The 15212-nt window shown below is 53.7% G+C and overlaps 1 protein-coding gene and 1 pseudogene across 1 annotated transcript in view; both read left to right on the top strand.

The window, feature by feature from the left end:
- The window catches only part of Itga11 (integrin subunit alpha 11), a 115610-nt gene that overhangs the window by 83776 nt on the left and 16622 nt on the right, over positions 1 to 15212 (top strand). The window contains exons 12-18 of the mRNA XM_046426667.2: positions 331 to 479; positions 6298 to 6438; positions 6710 to 6913; positions 7568 to 7698; positions 10311 to 10477; positions 12193 to 12335; positions 13566 to 13676. Coding sequence (XP_046282623.1) covers positions 331 to 479; positions 6298 to 6438; positions 6710 to 6913; positions 7568 to 7698; positions 10311 to 10477; positions 12193 to 12335; positions 13566 to 13676 — 1046 coding nt within the window. The remainder of the gene's footprint in view (positions 1 to 330; positions 480 to 6297; positions 6439 to 6709; positions 6914 to 7567; positions 7699 to 10310; positions 10478 to 12192; positions 12336 to 13565; positions 13677 to 15212) is intronic.
- LOC124080571 (nucleolin-like) lies at positions 3405 to 5645 on the top strand (annotated as a pseudogene).

The raw sequence follows: 15212 nt of genomic DNA on the forward strand, positions 1-15212 counted from the left end.
CCGCCAAGCCCAGCACAGTGCTGCACCTAAACCGCTGTCCACGGGGAGGTGGAACAAATGACAAGCAGCTTCCGCACCTTGAGTGTGTATCAGTTGGTGCTTTTGGACTCTAGGTCAGAGGGCGGTGGCATTAAAGCTTCCTGGTGCAGCGCGCTGGGTCGGCCTCCCCAGACCAGATGCAAGACCAGCTGAAACTAGCACCTCTTCCATTGTTTGATGTGCCCGAGAGCCGCAGGGGGCTCTGTCCCTCCTGGGGCACTGCTAAACAGGGTCCTAGCAAGGCCTGCCAAAGACAAGGCGCACAGACCAGCCTGTTTCCTCCTGTGGCAGGGTACACAGTGACGTCGGTCGTGTCCTCCAGGCAGGGGCGAGTGTATGTGGCCGGAGCTCCGCGGTTCAACCACACGGGCAAAGTCATCCTGTTCACCATGCACAACAACAGGAGCCTCACCATCCACCAGGCCCTCCGGGGCGAGCAGGTAATAGAGGGGGAGGCTGCAGCAGGGGCTGTCTGCCGGAAGACAGGGCAAGCACATCAGATCGGGGGTGGGGGGGCTTCTGGGGCTCACCTCATCCCTGGCAACAAGAAGGCCCCCAGACCCACAGGCATCTTCTTGGAATGGGCACATACTTCATCCATCAGGGTTAAAGTGTCAACCTAAGCCGTCACTTACTGCCCTAAAACGTCCTTGGAGCAGACCAACCTCTCACCAAGCCAGGCCTAGGCCCTGCTACTAGCTTGGAAAATCCAAGAGAATTCTCCCTGCCGTGTCACTGACCTCTTGCCTGGTGCATCTGGGTGATGGCTTCCCAGCCGGAGTTGTCAAGGCCCCCAGGAAGAGACAGTCACACTCCTCAAGCCACCTTCATGTTGCCAAAAGTTGTAAGTCCACCCCCAGCAAAGCCCTAGGGGCCCCCAAGATGCAAGCTTCCCCCCTTTTCCTGGAATAGTGACAATGCAGAGTGGAAGGTCAATGCCACTGCCCCAGACTGTGTTGCAAAGTCTCATGTTGGAGGCTCCTGAGGGCAAACAGGAAGGCTATGGTAAGAGTGGCTGGGAGTGCATAGAACCAGAGTCACTTCAACAGCCGAGGAAATCTGTCCTAGGAGGCAACACGGCTTTGTCAAGATCATATGGCAGATTCCCAGAGGGGTCAAGTTAAGAATCCAGGCTTCTGGAGGGGACCTCTGGCACCTCCTGACCCCCAAAAGCAGGCCTCACTGCTCCCGTCTGGCAGTGTCCAGGCACCCTGGCTCAAGCTGAGCTCTGTCCAGGCTCTTATCTATTGTTCTGGGCAATCCCTCAGCACTCCTGAGCCTGGGAACAGCCCTGTCCTGCCTCTTCTGCTGCCCCGTCCCATCACCATGAGGACACGCTCCTCACTGGGTGGAACCCAAATCCTTCTGGCCGTAGAGCGCTGCCCACCATTCTGCCACTCCTTCAGGTCACCACCTCTGCCCCCGCTGCCCACCTCGTTCGGCCCAGGGCAGGCTCTTTTGGAAGTCAAGAGCTAGACCTTGAGAGCTGGAGGGAGTTCTCTGCTGAATTATGACATACTCCTACCCAGTTCCTCCTCCAACATCCGAATAAGAAACCGCAGTGCCGAAAGCAGCTGAATTAAGTGGATTCCAGATCATTGTGCCCCACATAGCTAAGGCCACAGATTTAGACACACTCCTCCTCCCTCCTCCCTTGCTCTGTCTGCCTCTTAATTGCTTTAAGTAGACACATCTCTCCTGCTCCCCAACTCAGGCTTATTATTTCCTTTTTCTCTTGCCTGTATTTTTATCTTTCTCCTCAGTTAAAAGCTTTTAATGCTTGAGAATAGATTTCTTCTGAAAACACCCTGCACCAGGATATGGCAGGGGAAGGAGCCAGGGGCTCATGTGTCACACAGCCCCAGCTTAGCAGGGACCAGCCTTCTGACCTTGGGCAAGCAACTGGAACACTCTGAGTTTAGATTCCTTCCCTGTAAGATGAGACGACTTTTAGCTGGGGATGTGGTTGGGTGGTAGAGCACTTGCCTAACATTTGTGAGGCCCTGAGTTTGATCCCCAGCACTGCCCAAAACTATAAATAAATAAAATGAGCCGGGCAGGGTGACACATGCCTGTAATCCCAGTGGCTCTGGAGGCTGAGGCAGGAGAATCACAAGTTCAAAGCCAGCCTCAGCAACAGCGAGGCGCTAAGCAACTCAGTGAGACCCAGTCTCTAAATAAAATACAAAATAGGGCTGGGGATGTGGCTCAGTGGTTGAATGCCCTGAGTTCAATCCCTAGTACCTCCCCCCAAAAAATAAAATGAAATGAAATAAGATGACTATGTCTCCCAAGCAGCTCACACAAGCTAACCCAAGGCTATAAATCGATCACACAGGACCTACCTGTGGGCAGGGTGCCTTCCCTTCCCTAAGGAAACCCAATAAGCTGTTATTAGGTCCCTCTTGTGTTCCAGGCATGGACTAGGCCCAGAGGGGCACATCCTTGGAGGGAGCAGGCTGGTATGAGGAGTGTGGAGTCTGGGGCACATGGAAAAGAGGCTCCCACTGCAAGGAGGGAGGGCCAGGGACAGCTTCTAAAAGGAATAGCTTTTAGATCCCAGGGGTGGCAGGTGTTATCTGGGGAAGTCAGGGGACAGAGGGGTTTAGGTAAGGGAAGAGGGAAGCCCAGAACTCACCAGGGCCTGGGTCGTTAAGAGAAGCAATAACTGGGTATAGAAGGAGCCCAAGGCTCAGCATTGAGAGCAGAGGGTCGCGGGACAGAGGCTGGGCAGGAGGCAGGTCCAGCCAGACACATGAAGGAGGTTAGGCTTTACCCCAAATGCAAGCATGTAGCTTGGTTAACTGCTAAAGGCCATTCTGGGTGGCATGGGGGTGGAACGGAGGGCCAGCACGAAGACTGGAAGGTCCATTGGAAGGAAACACACCCAGGGGAAGAGCAGTGGGAAGCAGGTGGAACTTCCTGGTAGAGCTGAAGATGGGAGAGGTGGAGCGTGGAGGCAGGGACCCCCAGGCTTCTGATGAGGGAGTAGGTGGCACTTCCCCAACCCAGTTGGAGAGCACTGCAGCCAGGGCAGGAGAGGAGCACGGTGGGGACTCAGATGCCGAGGAGAATTCAGCACTCCCCATCCAAGATGCGAGCTCCAGAGTGACCCAGGACATTGAAACTCGAAAACAAGCTAACTGTCCAGCAACAGGGCCTTGATTAAATACATCAGGGTGCTACAGAATCACCAGTGATCATGTCATAGAAAAAAATATGTTGCTTTCCCCTCAGTCTCTAGCTATAGCTGGCAGCCAGGTACATGCTCAGCATTTTCAGTACCCAAGGGCCGCTGTCCATTGTCACTTCAGCTCCTCTAGGTTCCTCTGCACCTTCACCCGCCACACACTCACCTGTCATAACCCCCCATTGTGGGGAAGCTCACAAAGGCCCGTAAAAATCAAGGCAACCCCAAGAAAGTGGCTCCTCCCCCATAAGGAGGTAGAAGAAGGTAGTGAAGATGAGGAAAAGTCAGAAGATGAAGACGGTGACAGCAGTGGAGAAGAGGGTGTCACCCCTCAGGAAAAAAGGCAAGGAGGCCACCACAACCCCAGCAAAGGAGACGGTGCTTCCCCCAACAGGAAGGATTACGATTGCCACACCTGCCAAGATAGCAGCTGTCACCCCAGGCAAGAAGGCAGCAGCCACAGCAGCCAAGGAGACAGTTACACCAGCCAGCAGCTGCACACCTGGCAAGAGGGAGCCACTCCGGGCAAAGCACTGGTACAGCAGACCCTGGTAAGAAGGGAGCTGTTGCCAGGCAGGATGGCACACGCCTGTAATCCCAGCAGCTCGGGAGGCTGAGGCCGGAGGATGGAGAGTTCACAGCCAGCCTCAGCAAAAGTGAGGCTCTAAGCAACTCAGTGAGACCCTGTCTCTAAATAAAACACAAAATAGGGCTGGGGATGTGGCTCAGGAGTTGAGAGTTCAACCCCTGAGTTCAGTCCCTGGTACCCAAAAAAAAAAAAAGTGGAGCTATTACCCCAGCCAAGGGGCAAGAAATGGGAAGAAGGCCAAGAAGGAAGACGAGGAAGAGGAGGAGGAGGAGGAGGAGGAATTTGAACCAGCAGTGATGAAAGAAGCAGCTGCTACTCCTGCCTCAGAGGCTGAGGACAATGAGGAGGAGGAGGAGGAAGATGAGGAGGAAGAAGCCATGCAAGTCACACCAGCCAAGGGAAAGAAAGCTGCTGCAAAAGCCCTACCAGTGAAAGCCAAGAGCCTGGCTGAGGGGGAGTACGAGCAGGAGGAGACCATGGAAATGAAGAGGAGGAGGGGGAGCAGGAGGAAGAGCCTGTCAAAGAAGCACCTAGAAAATGAAAGAAGGAAACGGCCAAACAGAAGGCTGCTCCTGAAGCCAAGAGACAGAAAGTGGGAGGCTCAGAACCAGCTACGTCTTTTAATGTCTTGGGTGGAAATCTGAATTCTATCAAATCTGCTCCTGAACTAAAAACTGATATCAGTGAACTTTTTCGAAAAAAAATGATCTGGCTGCTGTGTTCAGAATCGGAACGACTAGGAAGTTTGGCTGTGTGGATTTTGAATCTGCTAAAGATCTGGAAAAAGCCTTGGAACTCACTGGTTTAAAACTTTTTGACAACGAAATTAAACTAGAGAAACCAAAAGGAAAGGACAGTAAGAAAGATGGAGGTGCAAGAACACTGTGGGCCCAAAATCTCCTTTGCAAAGTCACTCAGGATGAATTAAAAGAAGTGTGTGAAGATGCCGTGGAGATCAGATTAGTCAGCAAGGATGGGAAGAGTAAGGGGTTGCTCATATTGAATTTCAGACAGAAGCTGGTGCAGAGAGAATCTTTGAAGAAAAGCAAGGAACAGGGATGGATGGGGGAGGTGGTTCCCTCTACTACACTGGAAAGAAAGGTCAGAATCAAGACTAGAGAGGTAGAAAGAATAGCACCTGGAGTGGTGAGTCAAAACCTCTGGTTTTAAGCAACCTCTCTTACAATGCAAATGAAGAAACTCTTGAGGAAGTATTTGAGAAGACAACTTTTATCAAAGAACCACAGAACCAAAATGGACACCCAAAGGGCATGCATTGTTAGAGTTTGCTTCATTTGAAAATGTAAAAGAAGCTTTAAATTCCTGCAATAAAAGGGAAATTGGGGGCAGAGCAATCATTCTGGAGTAGCAAGGACCCAGGGATCGCCTAACGCAAGTAGCCAGCCACCAAAAACTCTGCTTGTCAAAAGTCTGTCTGAGGATACCACTGAAGAAACCTTAAAAGCATCATCTGACGGCTCTGTTCGTGCAAGGAAAGTCACTGACCAGGAAACCGGATCCTCCAAAGGTTTGGTTTTGTGGACTTCAACAGTAAGGAGGACACCAAAGCTGCCAAAGAGGCCAAGAAGATGGTGAAATCAGTGGAAACGAAGTTACCTTGGACTGGGCCACACCTAAAGGGGAAGGGGGCTTTGGGGGTCATGGTGGAGGCAGAGGAGGCTTTGGAGGCTGAGGTGGTGGCAGAGGAGGCCAAGGTGAATTCGGCAGCAGAGGCCAGGGAGGGTTTAGAGGGGGAGGATTTTCCAAGGAGGCAGAGGGGGAGAAGGGGCCCACCAGCCATAAGGAAGGAAGACAGAATTTGAATAGTTTCTTCTGTCCCTGTCTTTCCTTCTTCCATTTGAAAGAAAGGACTCCGGGGTTTTTAACTGTTAGCTGTTCAATGACAGAGCCCTCTGAGGACTTTCCAAGAGAGTGTACAGTCCTGTGGTCTACTTGGAAATCTGTGTAGATGACCTTTCAAAGGAGACACCCTGTTGGTTTTGACTGGATATTCACATAAACTGTTTAAAGGGATGAGGGATAGAGCTAACCCTTATCTGTAAGTTTTGAATTTATATTGTTTCATCTCATGTACAAAACTGGAAAAAGGAAAAAAAAAATATGTCACAGGCTTGGGGTATCGCTCAGTGGCAGAGCACTTGCCTGGCATGTGTGAAGTCCCAGGTTCTACTTCCAGCATAGAAAAAAAATTATTTTTAAACAAATGTGCCATGAGGAAAAGGCTTGTGATCCATTTTTATGTTTAAAAATTAGTATGTAGCCGGGTGCAGGGGCACACACCTGTAATCCCAGCAACTTGGGAGACTGAGGCAGGAGGATGGCAAGTTCAAAGCCAGCCTCAGCAACTTCTCAAGGTTGTAAACAACTTGGTAAGAACCTGTCTCAAAATAAAAAATAAAAAAGTTATATTTGCACATTGGGATCATGGGTAACTTCTGTTTGCTTCTATGTGCCGCAGATAGGCTCTTACTTCGGGAGTGAGATCACCTCAGTGGACATCGATGACGATGGAGTGACCGATGTGCTACTGGTGGGGGCACCCATGTACTTCAGCGAGGGCCGCGAGCGGGGCAAAGTGTACGTCTACATCCTGAGACAGGTACTGCGGGTGGGGCGGCAGCTTCTCAAGGGCGCCTGCTTGGACTTGGGTCACCACCAGGGAACCGGGGTTCCAGGGAGGCCAGCTCCCGCCTGCAGGACCCAGGATGGGGGAAGCAGGAGCCTCCTCTGTCGTGGGGCTCATGTCACCAGAGAGAGGATTCTGGGAGGACGGAGTGGAGAGAGGACGCTGTGGCAGCAGACAGAGGGAATCACGACCCCAAGGTCCCTTACCAAGACCCCTGAGCCCGTTCCTGGCCTTGGCTTTGTAGAACCGGTTTATTTATAATGGAACACTGAAGGATTCCCACAGTTACCAGAACGCCCGGTTTGGGTCCTCCATTGCCTCTGTTCGCGACCTCAATCAAGATTCCTACAATGACGTGGTGGTGGGAGCCCCTCTAGAAGACAACCATGGAGGCGCCATCTACATCTTCCATGGCTTCCAAGGCGGCATCCTGAAGAAGCCCAAGCAGGTGAGCGTCCCCTGAGAGTGGGTGGAGCAGGAGGACCCAGGAGTGTAGCTGCTTCTGTGTGGTCACGTGGTTCTGCGTTTTCCTCTGGCTCTTCTGCAGGAGGGGACCCTGTCTGTCCTGACTCCCTTGCCTCTAGTTTTGACACAAGTGCACTGTGTCTTCAGTACCATCCCGACACCACTTCTGGCACCCTCTCCTGGCCTGCTTTATCCTCCCAAGGTCAACCACGACAAACCCAGGCACCTACCTCACCCCCACAGGCATCTGTGCCATTGACCTCAGGTGGAGGACTCCCCCTGGCTCCACGGCTGGGTGCCCTTCACACACCTCAGAACTAATCTGTCTCGGCCCCTCGTCCTCATTTGGCCCACATATTTTGTTAATAAGATCATCTAATAAATACACCAAGATCTGAAATGCTGAGGGGTGACCTGCCAAGCAGCATCTATTTACACCGAATGGGAACGCTTTCAAGACATAATATTTTAATCCAAAAGCGTGGCATGCCGTGACAGACTGAGAAGGAGACAACTTTGGTCTGGGGAAGCCTCCCGATGGCGTCCAACATCTGTCCCCAGGACCCCCCGTTGTGCCTGCAGGCCCTGCCTGAGCTCACAGTGCTCCCGCCCAGCCCACGCTTTCCTCTCCCTGCAGAGAGTGACGGCGTCGGAGCTGGCTCCCGGCCTCCGGTACTTTGGCTGCAGCATCCACGGGCAGTTGGACCTCAACGACGACGGGCTGGTGGACCTGGCCGTGGGCGCGCTGGGCAATGCTGTGATTCTGTGGTTGGTTCCCCCACTTTTCCTGCCTCTTGGGCTCTCCTGGGGGTCATGATAGATAGAGGGTTTAAAGGACAGGCTGCAGGGTCTTTGTCCCTTTAATCACTGTCAGTCAAACAAACCTGGATGACACCTTTCCCTTTTGTGGAATCAGAAACGTTATCTTCAAGTTCAAATCCCTCTTCTTAATAGATTTGTGGGACTTTAGACCAAAGTAGTGTGTGAAACCCCTCTTAGAATTCGTCCTGAGCTGCGTGTAATCCCAGCAGCTCCGGTGGCTGAGGCGAGTTCAAAGCCAGCCTCAGCAATTTAGCAAGGTGCTAAGCAACTCAGGGAGACCCTACCTCTAAATAAAATACAAAATAGGGCTGGGGATGCGGCTCAGTGGTGGAGGGCCCCTGAGTTCAATCCCCAGTCCAAAAAAAAAAAAACAAAAACAGAATTTGTCCTGAAAGCTCTGCTTCCCAGAATTCCTTCCACTTCAGCTTTTCAAGCTACTTTGAGAAGCACGTTGAGCACATTCAGCTCAGCTGGGAGGATCTCTCCTCCTCCTCTAGAGTGGGAGAGGTGATACACGGGCTTCTTCCCCCCCCAAACCCCTGTGGCTTCTCTTATCCTTTGTTCAGGGCTCCATTTCAATGCTCTCTTGAAGCTCCTATATTTTACCATAGGTTGGCTTCTCTTAGATGCCCCCCCAAAAAAATTAACTTAGGCTTTTTTCATGTACCTTGATGAGTTACAGTTTATCATTTATTCATAATACTTAAAGAGAAATTGTAAAATAAAAGAAAAGATTGCTCTGTGTTTCCTCCAGCTTCACACTACCACCTTGAGTGTTTTGGCATCTTTCCTCCCAATCTTTTTCTGCCTGCATACAATTTTATATAAATTCAAAATTTTCACACAATTTTTAGAATGCATTAAACAGATATCCTATGACTTTACAGGGAGAATAAAGACAGAGAGGATGTGTCCCATCCTCAAGAATATTGCCACCCAGAGAGGAAATGTCTCCACCCAGGTTTTGTAGAAAATAGCTCAAGACATAAGCTTCTGAGCAGACGCTTTGGGAGCAGGTTCCTCCTCAGAAAAAAATGGCAGGAAAGGAGAGCAGATCTGAGTGTTTGGCTTTGCCATGAGTGCAGCTCCTGCTCAGCACCTGTTTCTTGACACAGCACGTTGTAGGGGACACAGGAGCAGCACACCTGCTGGGCCCCCATATCTGTCATCCATAACCAAAGTATCCACACCCTTTCAGTGGTGTCCTGTGGCCCTCTGGGCAGTGCTAGGAAAGCCACAGTCTCCAAGAGCCCAGCCCAGTCAGAGTTCTTCCCCACACGTGGGGCTTGTAGGTTGGGGCAGTGGTGGCACGGTAATAGCAGCCTGGACTTGGAAGGCTGATGAAGGTATTCACCAGCCAGGAAGCAAGGCAGGTGTCCAGGCACAGGGTAGGGGATAGAATGGCCAGCAGGTCCTTAAGGTGGCACATCAACTGTATAGGAAACAAGATACACACCTGCACACACCCCAGGGACTCAAGTCTTACCCAAGGGGTTTGATCCAGCTCCGACTTTTGGGGTCTGGACTGCATGCTGCCTGTAGTGATGGAATTGCAGGCCAGAGCCCTCTGGGAAGACTTTATGGTCAAACCCCACGGCTCCCAAATGTGACTGTCCATTAGGGTCACCCAGGAAGCTTTTAAAACTCATTATCCTAGCTGAACTCTGACCAATTGAAGCAGAATTTCACCAGAGGGACCCAGAGGACAGTGGTTTTTTTTTAAACTCCCCAGAAGATTCCAGAAGGCTGTCAAGTGGGTGTCCTCGCTCACCCCCAGGACTCTTGCAGGCCTCATCAGTGATATCATGGGACCTGTCCCAGATCCAGCAAGAAACCAGCCTTACCTCTGAAACCGCTGAGCCAAGCCACACCTATGTCCTTTATAAAGTCGTGGTTTGCAGAGGCAGTAGGCTTCTTTTCCTAATTATGTTTGACGTAGATCAGTCCAAGAGTACTTTTGTATCCTTGGCTACCTGACTAGGCCAGGTAGTTCTCTTCATTAGCCACGCCCAGAATCACCCAAAGATCTTTACACCTCTGGCTCTTCAAAGTGGGGTCCCTGAGCCACCCACAGCACCTCCAGCTTGTTGGAAGCACAGAGTCGATGCCAAACTATTGCATCAGAATCTGCATTTTAACAAGATGCTCTGGGGATGTGCAACCAGGTTAAAAATTGAGATGCATCACTTTAAAACATGTTAATGGCTGATTCTAATTCAATTTGGCCCAGGTTTTTTAAAGCTTTCCAGATGATTCTAATGTACATATGGGGTTGGGAACCCCAGATAATGAGGGGGCAAAAGGAAGTCAGTGTGTACAGCAAGCACAACGCCTGGGAGAAGGGCACAGGGCTGCTGTAGGCCCCGTGAGGCTGCGGAGCCCCCGTCCATCTGCACGCTTCTGCCCAGTCCTGTGGCATCCGAAGCCCCGCTCTGCCTCACCCCACAGCGCCCTCCAACGGTGGTTTGCAGGTTCTGCTCCCATCTGAATCTCCACTTTTCCCATTTGTCACAGCTGAGAGCCTGCCCCACCCTGGCTCACTGGCCCTTCTCCTCCAGGTCCCGGCCCGTGGTTCAGATCAACGCCAGCCTCCACTTTGAGCCATCCAAGATCAACATCTTCCACAAGGACTGCAAGCGCAACGGCAGGGATGCCACCTGCCTGGCCGCCTTCCTCTGCTTCACGCCCGTCTTCCTGGCGCCCTATTTCCAAACAGCAACTGTTGGTAATCCAGCCCGTCTGGCCCCACCCCACCCCAGTCTCCCTCTGAACTTTGCGATTGCTCTGTCCACCGCCTGGGCTTTTCCTGAAATTGTTTCTAAGCTCCAGGTCACACCTAGAGCCACCTCTGCTGGACGCCCCTCTAGTGCTCTCATTCCTAGGGACAAAGGGACTCATGGCAGGGCTAGGGTGACAGTGGGCAAAACTGACCAGTGAAGAAGACAGGCGAAGAAGGAAATAGTCTGGCTCCAGTTTGAACATGGCACTGGAGGTAGGGGAGCAGACAGGGTGGACACCCAGAAGTCAGCCTGGGTGCAGAGGGAAAGGCAGAGCCAGGAGCCAGCCGGCGGGAAGCTGGACCCTGGGGCCAGGCACGTGACCACAGTAGTCATGGGTGCCATTGGGCAGTGGGTGTGGGTCTGGGCAGGACAGTTCCTTCTACAGCCCATCCTTCCACAGAAGGTCCAAGTCAGGCCCCTGTTCACAGCAGCTCAGGAGTGGTGGCTTCAGGTTCTAGGACCAGGCAGGGCCTGCACCTGAAATGCACCATGCGGCCTGCGCATTGGTTTCATTAATGAGGTTCTTGGCATAAAAGTTAGCTAGCAGAGATCGAAATAAAACACACAGACTCAGTTACCTTTTTCTATGACCAGGTCCGAGACGGCTCCCCTCTCTGGCTCCAACCTCGAACCACCCGAAGGGCAGCAAGGATTACTCAGGGCTAGCAGGAGAGAGAGAGAGCGAGCACGCCAGGGAGTAGCCTTTTATTGGGGAACAAGAAAATCAGGGGAGAATTCCATCCAATGAAGGTTGAGGTGGGGGGCGCGCTCCAAGGTCGGGGTCAGTGATTGGGCCCCCGGGGTCAGTGGTCAGTCACACCCCCACACGGACGGGTTCTCTCATCAGGAAAGGGCCGGGAAAGTTCCGACACAGCCAGAAGCCTCAGACCCTTAACGGGAGCCGCCCAGTCACGTGTCAGAATGGCTCCCCACAGGGACAACTGTACCATCTCAGTCAAGGAGCAGGACCAGACAGGGAGGAGCAGGGTGTCCAAGACCTGAGAACAAAGGCAGGCCTGGGCGGCTATGCCTCCTCCAAGTTCCATCTATGACAGGAGAAAATACAAGGGCCCAGGACACCCAGAGCCTGGCTGGGGGATGGGAGAAGGGACTGAGACCTTCCTGGAACTGGCAAAAGGTTTTCCGAGGTGAAGGGGAGGAGGCTGCCAGCCTTAAATCCCAGAAGGGAGACTTGAGGACGAGTGGGGAGGCCGGGCACCCTCCTAGGGTGTCCAGGGCCAGCGGCAGAGGCTCTGACCTGCACGTCTAGGGACCCAGAGCAGTGGGAGATGGAAGGTGAAGGACGTGGAGAGTGTGTGACTCCAGCAGGGGCTCAAGGGGACACTGGGCCTCGTCCTGCCTCCTCTCCTCCTCCCTCCTTTCTCCTCCCCTTTCCTTCTGGCGTGGCCCCATTCATTTCTCCTCCTCTCCTCCCTCTTCTCCTCCATTCCCCCCCTTTCCTCATCTCCTGCGTCACTTGCTCCCTGCATGAAGCTTCCTGCCCCGGGGACCTGTCAGGCAAGAGGAAAGGCTCTTCCGTGGCCAGCCTGGGGGGCTTCCTGGAGGATGCCAACTTCCCAGAGACCATTCTTAGAGAGAGGCAAACAGCCTTCCATGGGAATCCGGCTCCACCTTCAGGTCTCCCTGTCCCCTCCTCCAGGCATCAGGTACAACGCCACCATGGATGAGAGGCGGTATATGCCACGGGCCCACCTGGATGAGGGTGGGGACCAGTTCACCAACAGGGCTGTTCTGCTGTCCTCGGGCCAGGAGCACTGTCAGCGCATCAACTTCCACGTCCTGGTGAGCTGGAGGGGGAGCCAGCCATGGAGGGGTGAGAGCCTGGCGGGTGTCAGGCCCATTCTGAGCCTGCAGCGGTCCACAGGAGGCCAGCTAGGGGTCGTGCTCTGGACCTTGGCCACCCACGCCCCAACTCATGCCCCAGAGAGAAGCCCAGCCGGGTACTACCCCTTCCAAACCCCTGCTTCCAGCTCTCAGATACCCATGGCTTCCTTAGCAGGGGACGAAACTCAGGAAGGAGGGGGGCTCAGAGAGGTCGAGAGAGAGAGAGCTGAGGCCACCAGCAGCCAAAGGGAGGATAAGCAGCACCACTAGAAACAAAGACCAGGAGGTGGGGGAGACAGTGATAGCTGGAAGAAGGAGCAGGGGGGCCAGCCTGGCAGAAAAGGGAACCAGAGGGTCGTAAGCAGGGTGGTGGCCTGGGGCCCCCTTTATGGATGGGGAAGAGGGTGAGAAGTCTGCCTCCATCCAGAATCACCGAGCACCCCGGCCACAGCTCCTGCCTCAGAGACGTAAGCAAGGGCACCGGGACCCACCTGGCCTGGGTGTTCACAGCCTGTGGCCAGAAAGCAAAGGGGTGTGAGAAGTCCTCGTGCATATGTTGGAGGGTCCCTGACCTGTAGTCCTCGGGGTGTAGCCCCACCTGCCACGGCCGTGTCACGGGAGCCTGTTGGGATGTGTGATTTCAAGTCCCGTCCCAGAGGCGGCCCAGCACCGCAGGCAAATCAAAGAATCGTCCCCCCTTCATTTTCCACGCACTGGAGACCAGTCTGAACCGCCCGTATAGTTCATCTGTTGGTTCGTCCATCCTTCGAAGATCCTGTCACGGTGGTGGGCCTGCACACAGAGGCTCCCACCTATTCCTCACTGGGAGGGGAGACCAGCACATAGTCAGGGGATTTGGAGGTCATATGAGAAGAGGCAATAACAGGATTGGAGGAGGAGGAGGCTCGCTGTGGGGCTCCCTGCAGACCCAGGTATCCGGGTGACCAGTCAGGCCTGAAGGAGGAGCAGGAGCTTAGTGAACCCCAGGCAGGAGGTTGGCATGTGCTGAGCCAGGAGCCTCTCCACGGGACAGCCCTTTCCCTGGCAGACGGCACTAGGACTCCCCGCCCCCCACCCCTGGGGACCTATCTGAGGGCCCTCCTGCAGCTTCCAAGGAGGTGGAAGCTCTTTGGCAGTGGTCCTGCCCCAATGTCCACGCCCCTGCCCTCCCCTCCCTCCACCCCTCAGGACACCGCTGACTACGTGAAGCCAGTGACCTTCTCGGTGGAGTATTCCCTGGAGGACCCCGACCACGGCCCCGTGCTGGACGACGGCTGGCCCACCACACTCAGAGTCTCCGTAAGTCTCTCCCGCCACGCCTTCCCGCCTCCGTCCCAGCAGATCCACAATATGCCCCGTTATGTGGTCGCATGGAGCTCTGACAGCACAATCCCTAGAGAGTCAGGACCAGGCCTTCTCCTGCTGGAGGCTCCTCGGTATCCCCGGCACAGGGACCACTGAGTAGGTATCGGAGAAACAGAGTCCCAGGGCCAGAAAGGATCTGGGACCTCCATCACCCACCTCCCACGTTTACAGATGAGGACATGGAGGTCAGAGTGGCTCAATCACTGAGCCTGGTCTTCTGCTGGTTGAATAACTGACTGATGAATAGACCCTCTCCCAAGCCTGCCCCTAAGTATTCCAAGAAGAATTGTTCAGCCTCGACATTGGCTCCAGCCTCACCCTCAACCACATTTGCTAATCACCAGCTCTGGGGCATCCAAGTCGTATGACGTCCAATACTCAGATGCACCCTGCCTCTGCAGCCACATAGGGACCCCACTCAAAGACACTGTCAGACAGTGTCCGAACTGGGCTGGGGGAGCAGACAAGGTTTGTAAAATGCAATATCTAATGCCTGAGCCCTGAGGACTGAGAAAGCACCCTTAGAGCACACCTAAGCCATGACCTTGAGCTCCGGTCACTGAGCCTGACTCTGAACACTGCTGAGTCCAGCTGGCAACCAATTTCAGTTCTTACTTGGAATTCTCCAACACCACGAAGGGACTGTAGGGGAACAGCCAGCTTCTTACCGTCCCCTCTTCTCTTACCACGTCCATCACCCTCCCAGTCCCTCCGCAGTCCTCCCCAACAAGGTCCCACCCCTGAGCTGGCGGAGCTGCTTCCTCTCGGTGAGCCAGGAGTGATGAGTGAGGGCACGTCACTCCCCCTCCACGTGTGCCGAAGCCCCCAAGGCAGACTGGCCTGCAGGCCGAGCCCTGCTTGGGCCGTGATGAGCTAGATGCACGGTGGTGGCGAGGATCCCGGGCCAGGAGGCAGCATGAGCTCTGAGGAAGTCAATGGAGCAATCAGATGACAGCCCGGGGGACCTCCTAGTGGAGGTGGCTTTGGGCTGGACTTTAAAGAATAGATAAAATTCAGACCTGCAGTTCTGGGGAGGGTGAGCTTTTATTCCCTGGAGCACACTGTAATGGGAATGGGGAAAAGCAGAGGGAAGGAAAATGTAAAGAAAAGGTTAAAAAGAAAAAAAAAAGCCAATAGAGTCCAGGCGTGTTATGTTACGGAGGCCTCTAAAGAGCTGCTAAGCTTCTCAAAAATCTTATTAATCTAGATTTCTAGCCCCCAGCAATCAAGAAACACGCTTCCCATCACTCACACGAAGTCTCACTCGGCATCTATTAAGTGCGTGGTGCTGTGTCCACTCGGCCATCTCTGGCCTCCTGGGGAAATGGGCCGTTCCGTACCGTTGAGCGCGACAGCTGCTTATCATGTCAAGTTGTTCCTTTAATGACTGGCTAGGGCTGCTCCTGAAGGTCATCGTAGAGTTTTCCAACTTCTCCGACAGCAGGCGGGGTGGGGGGCACAGGAGTGTGA

This window comes from Marmota monax, unplaced genomic scaffold, assembly GCF_021218885.2.
Source record: "Marmota monax isolate L192 unplaced genomic scaffold, Marmota_monax_Labrador192_F-V1.1 WCK01_AAM20220418_F8-fsc00078, whole genome shotgun sequence".
In the NCBI taxonomy this organism is placed as follows: domain Eukaryota; kingdom Metazoa; phylum Chordata; class Mammalia; order Rodentia; family Sciuridae; genus Marmota; species Marmota monax.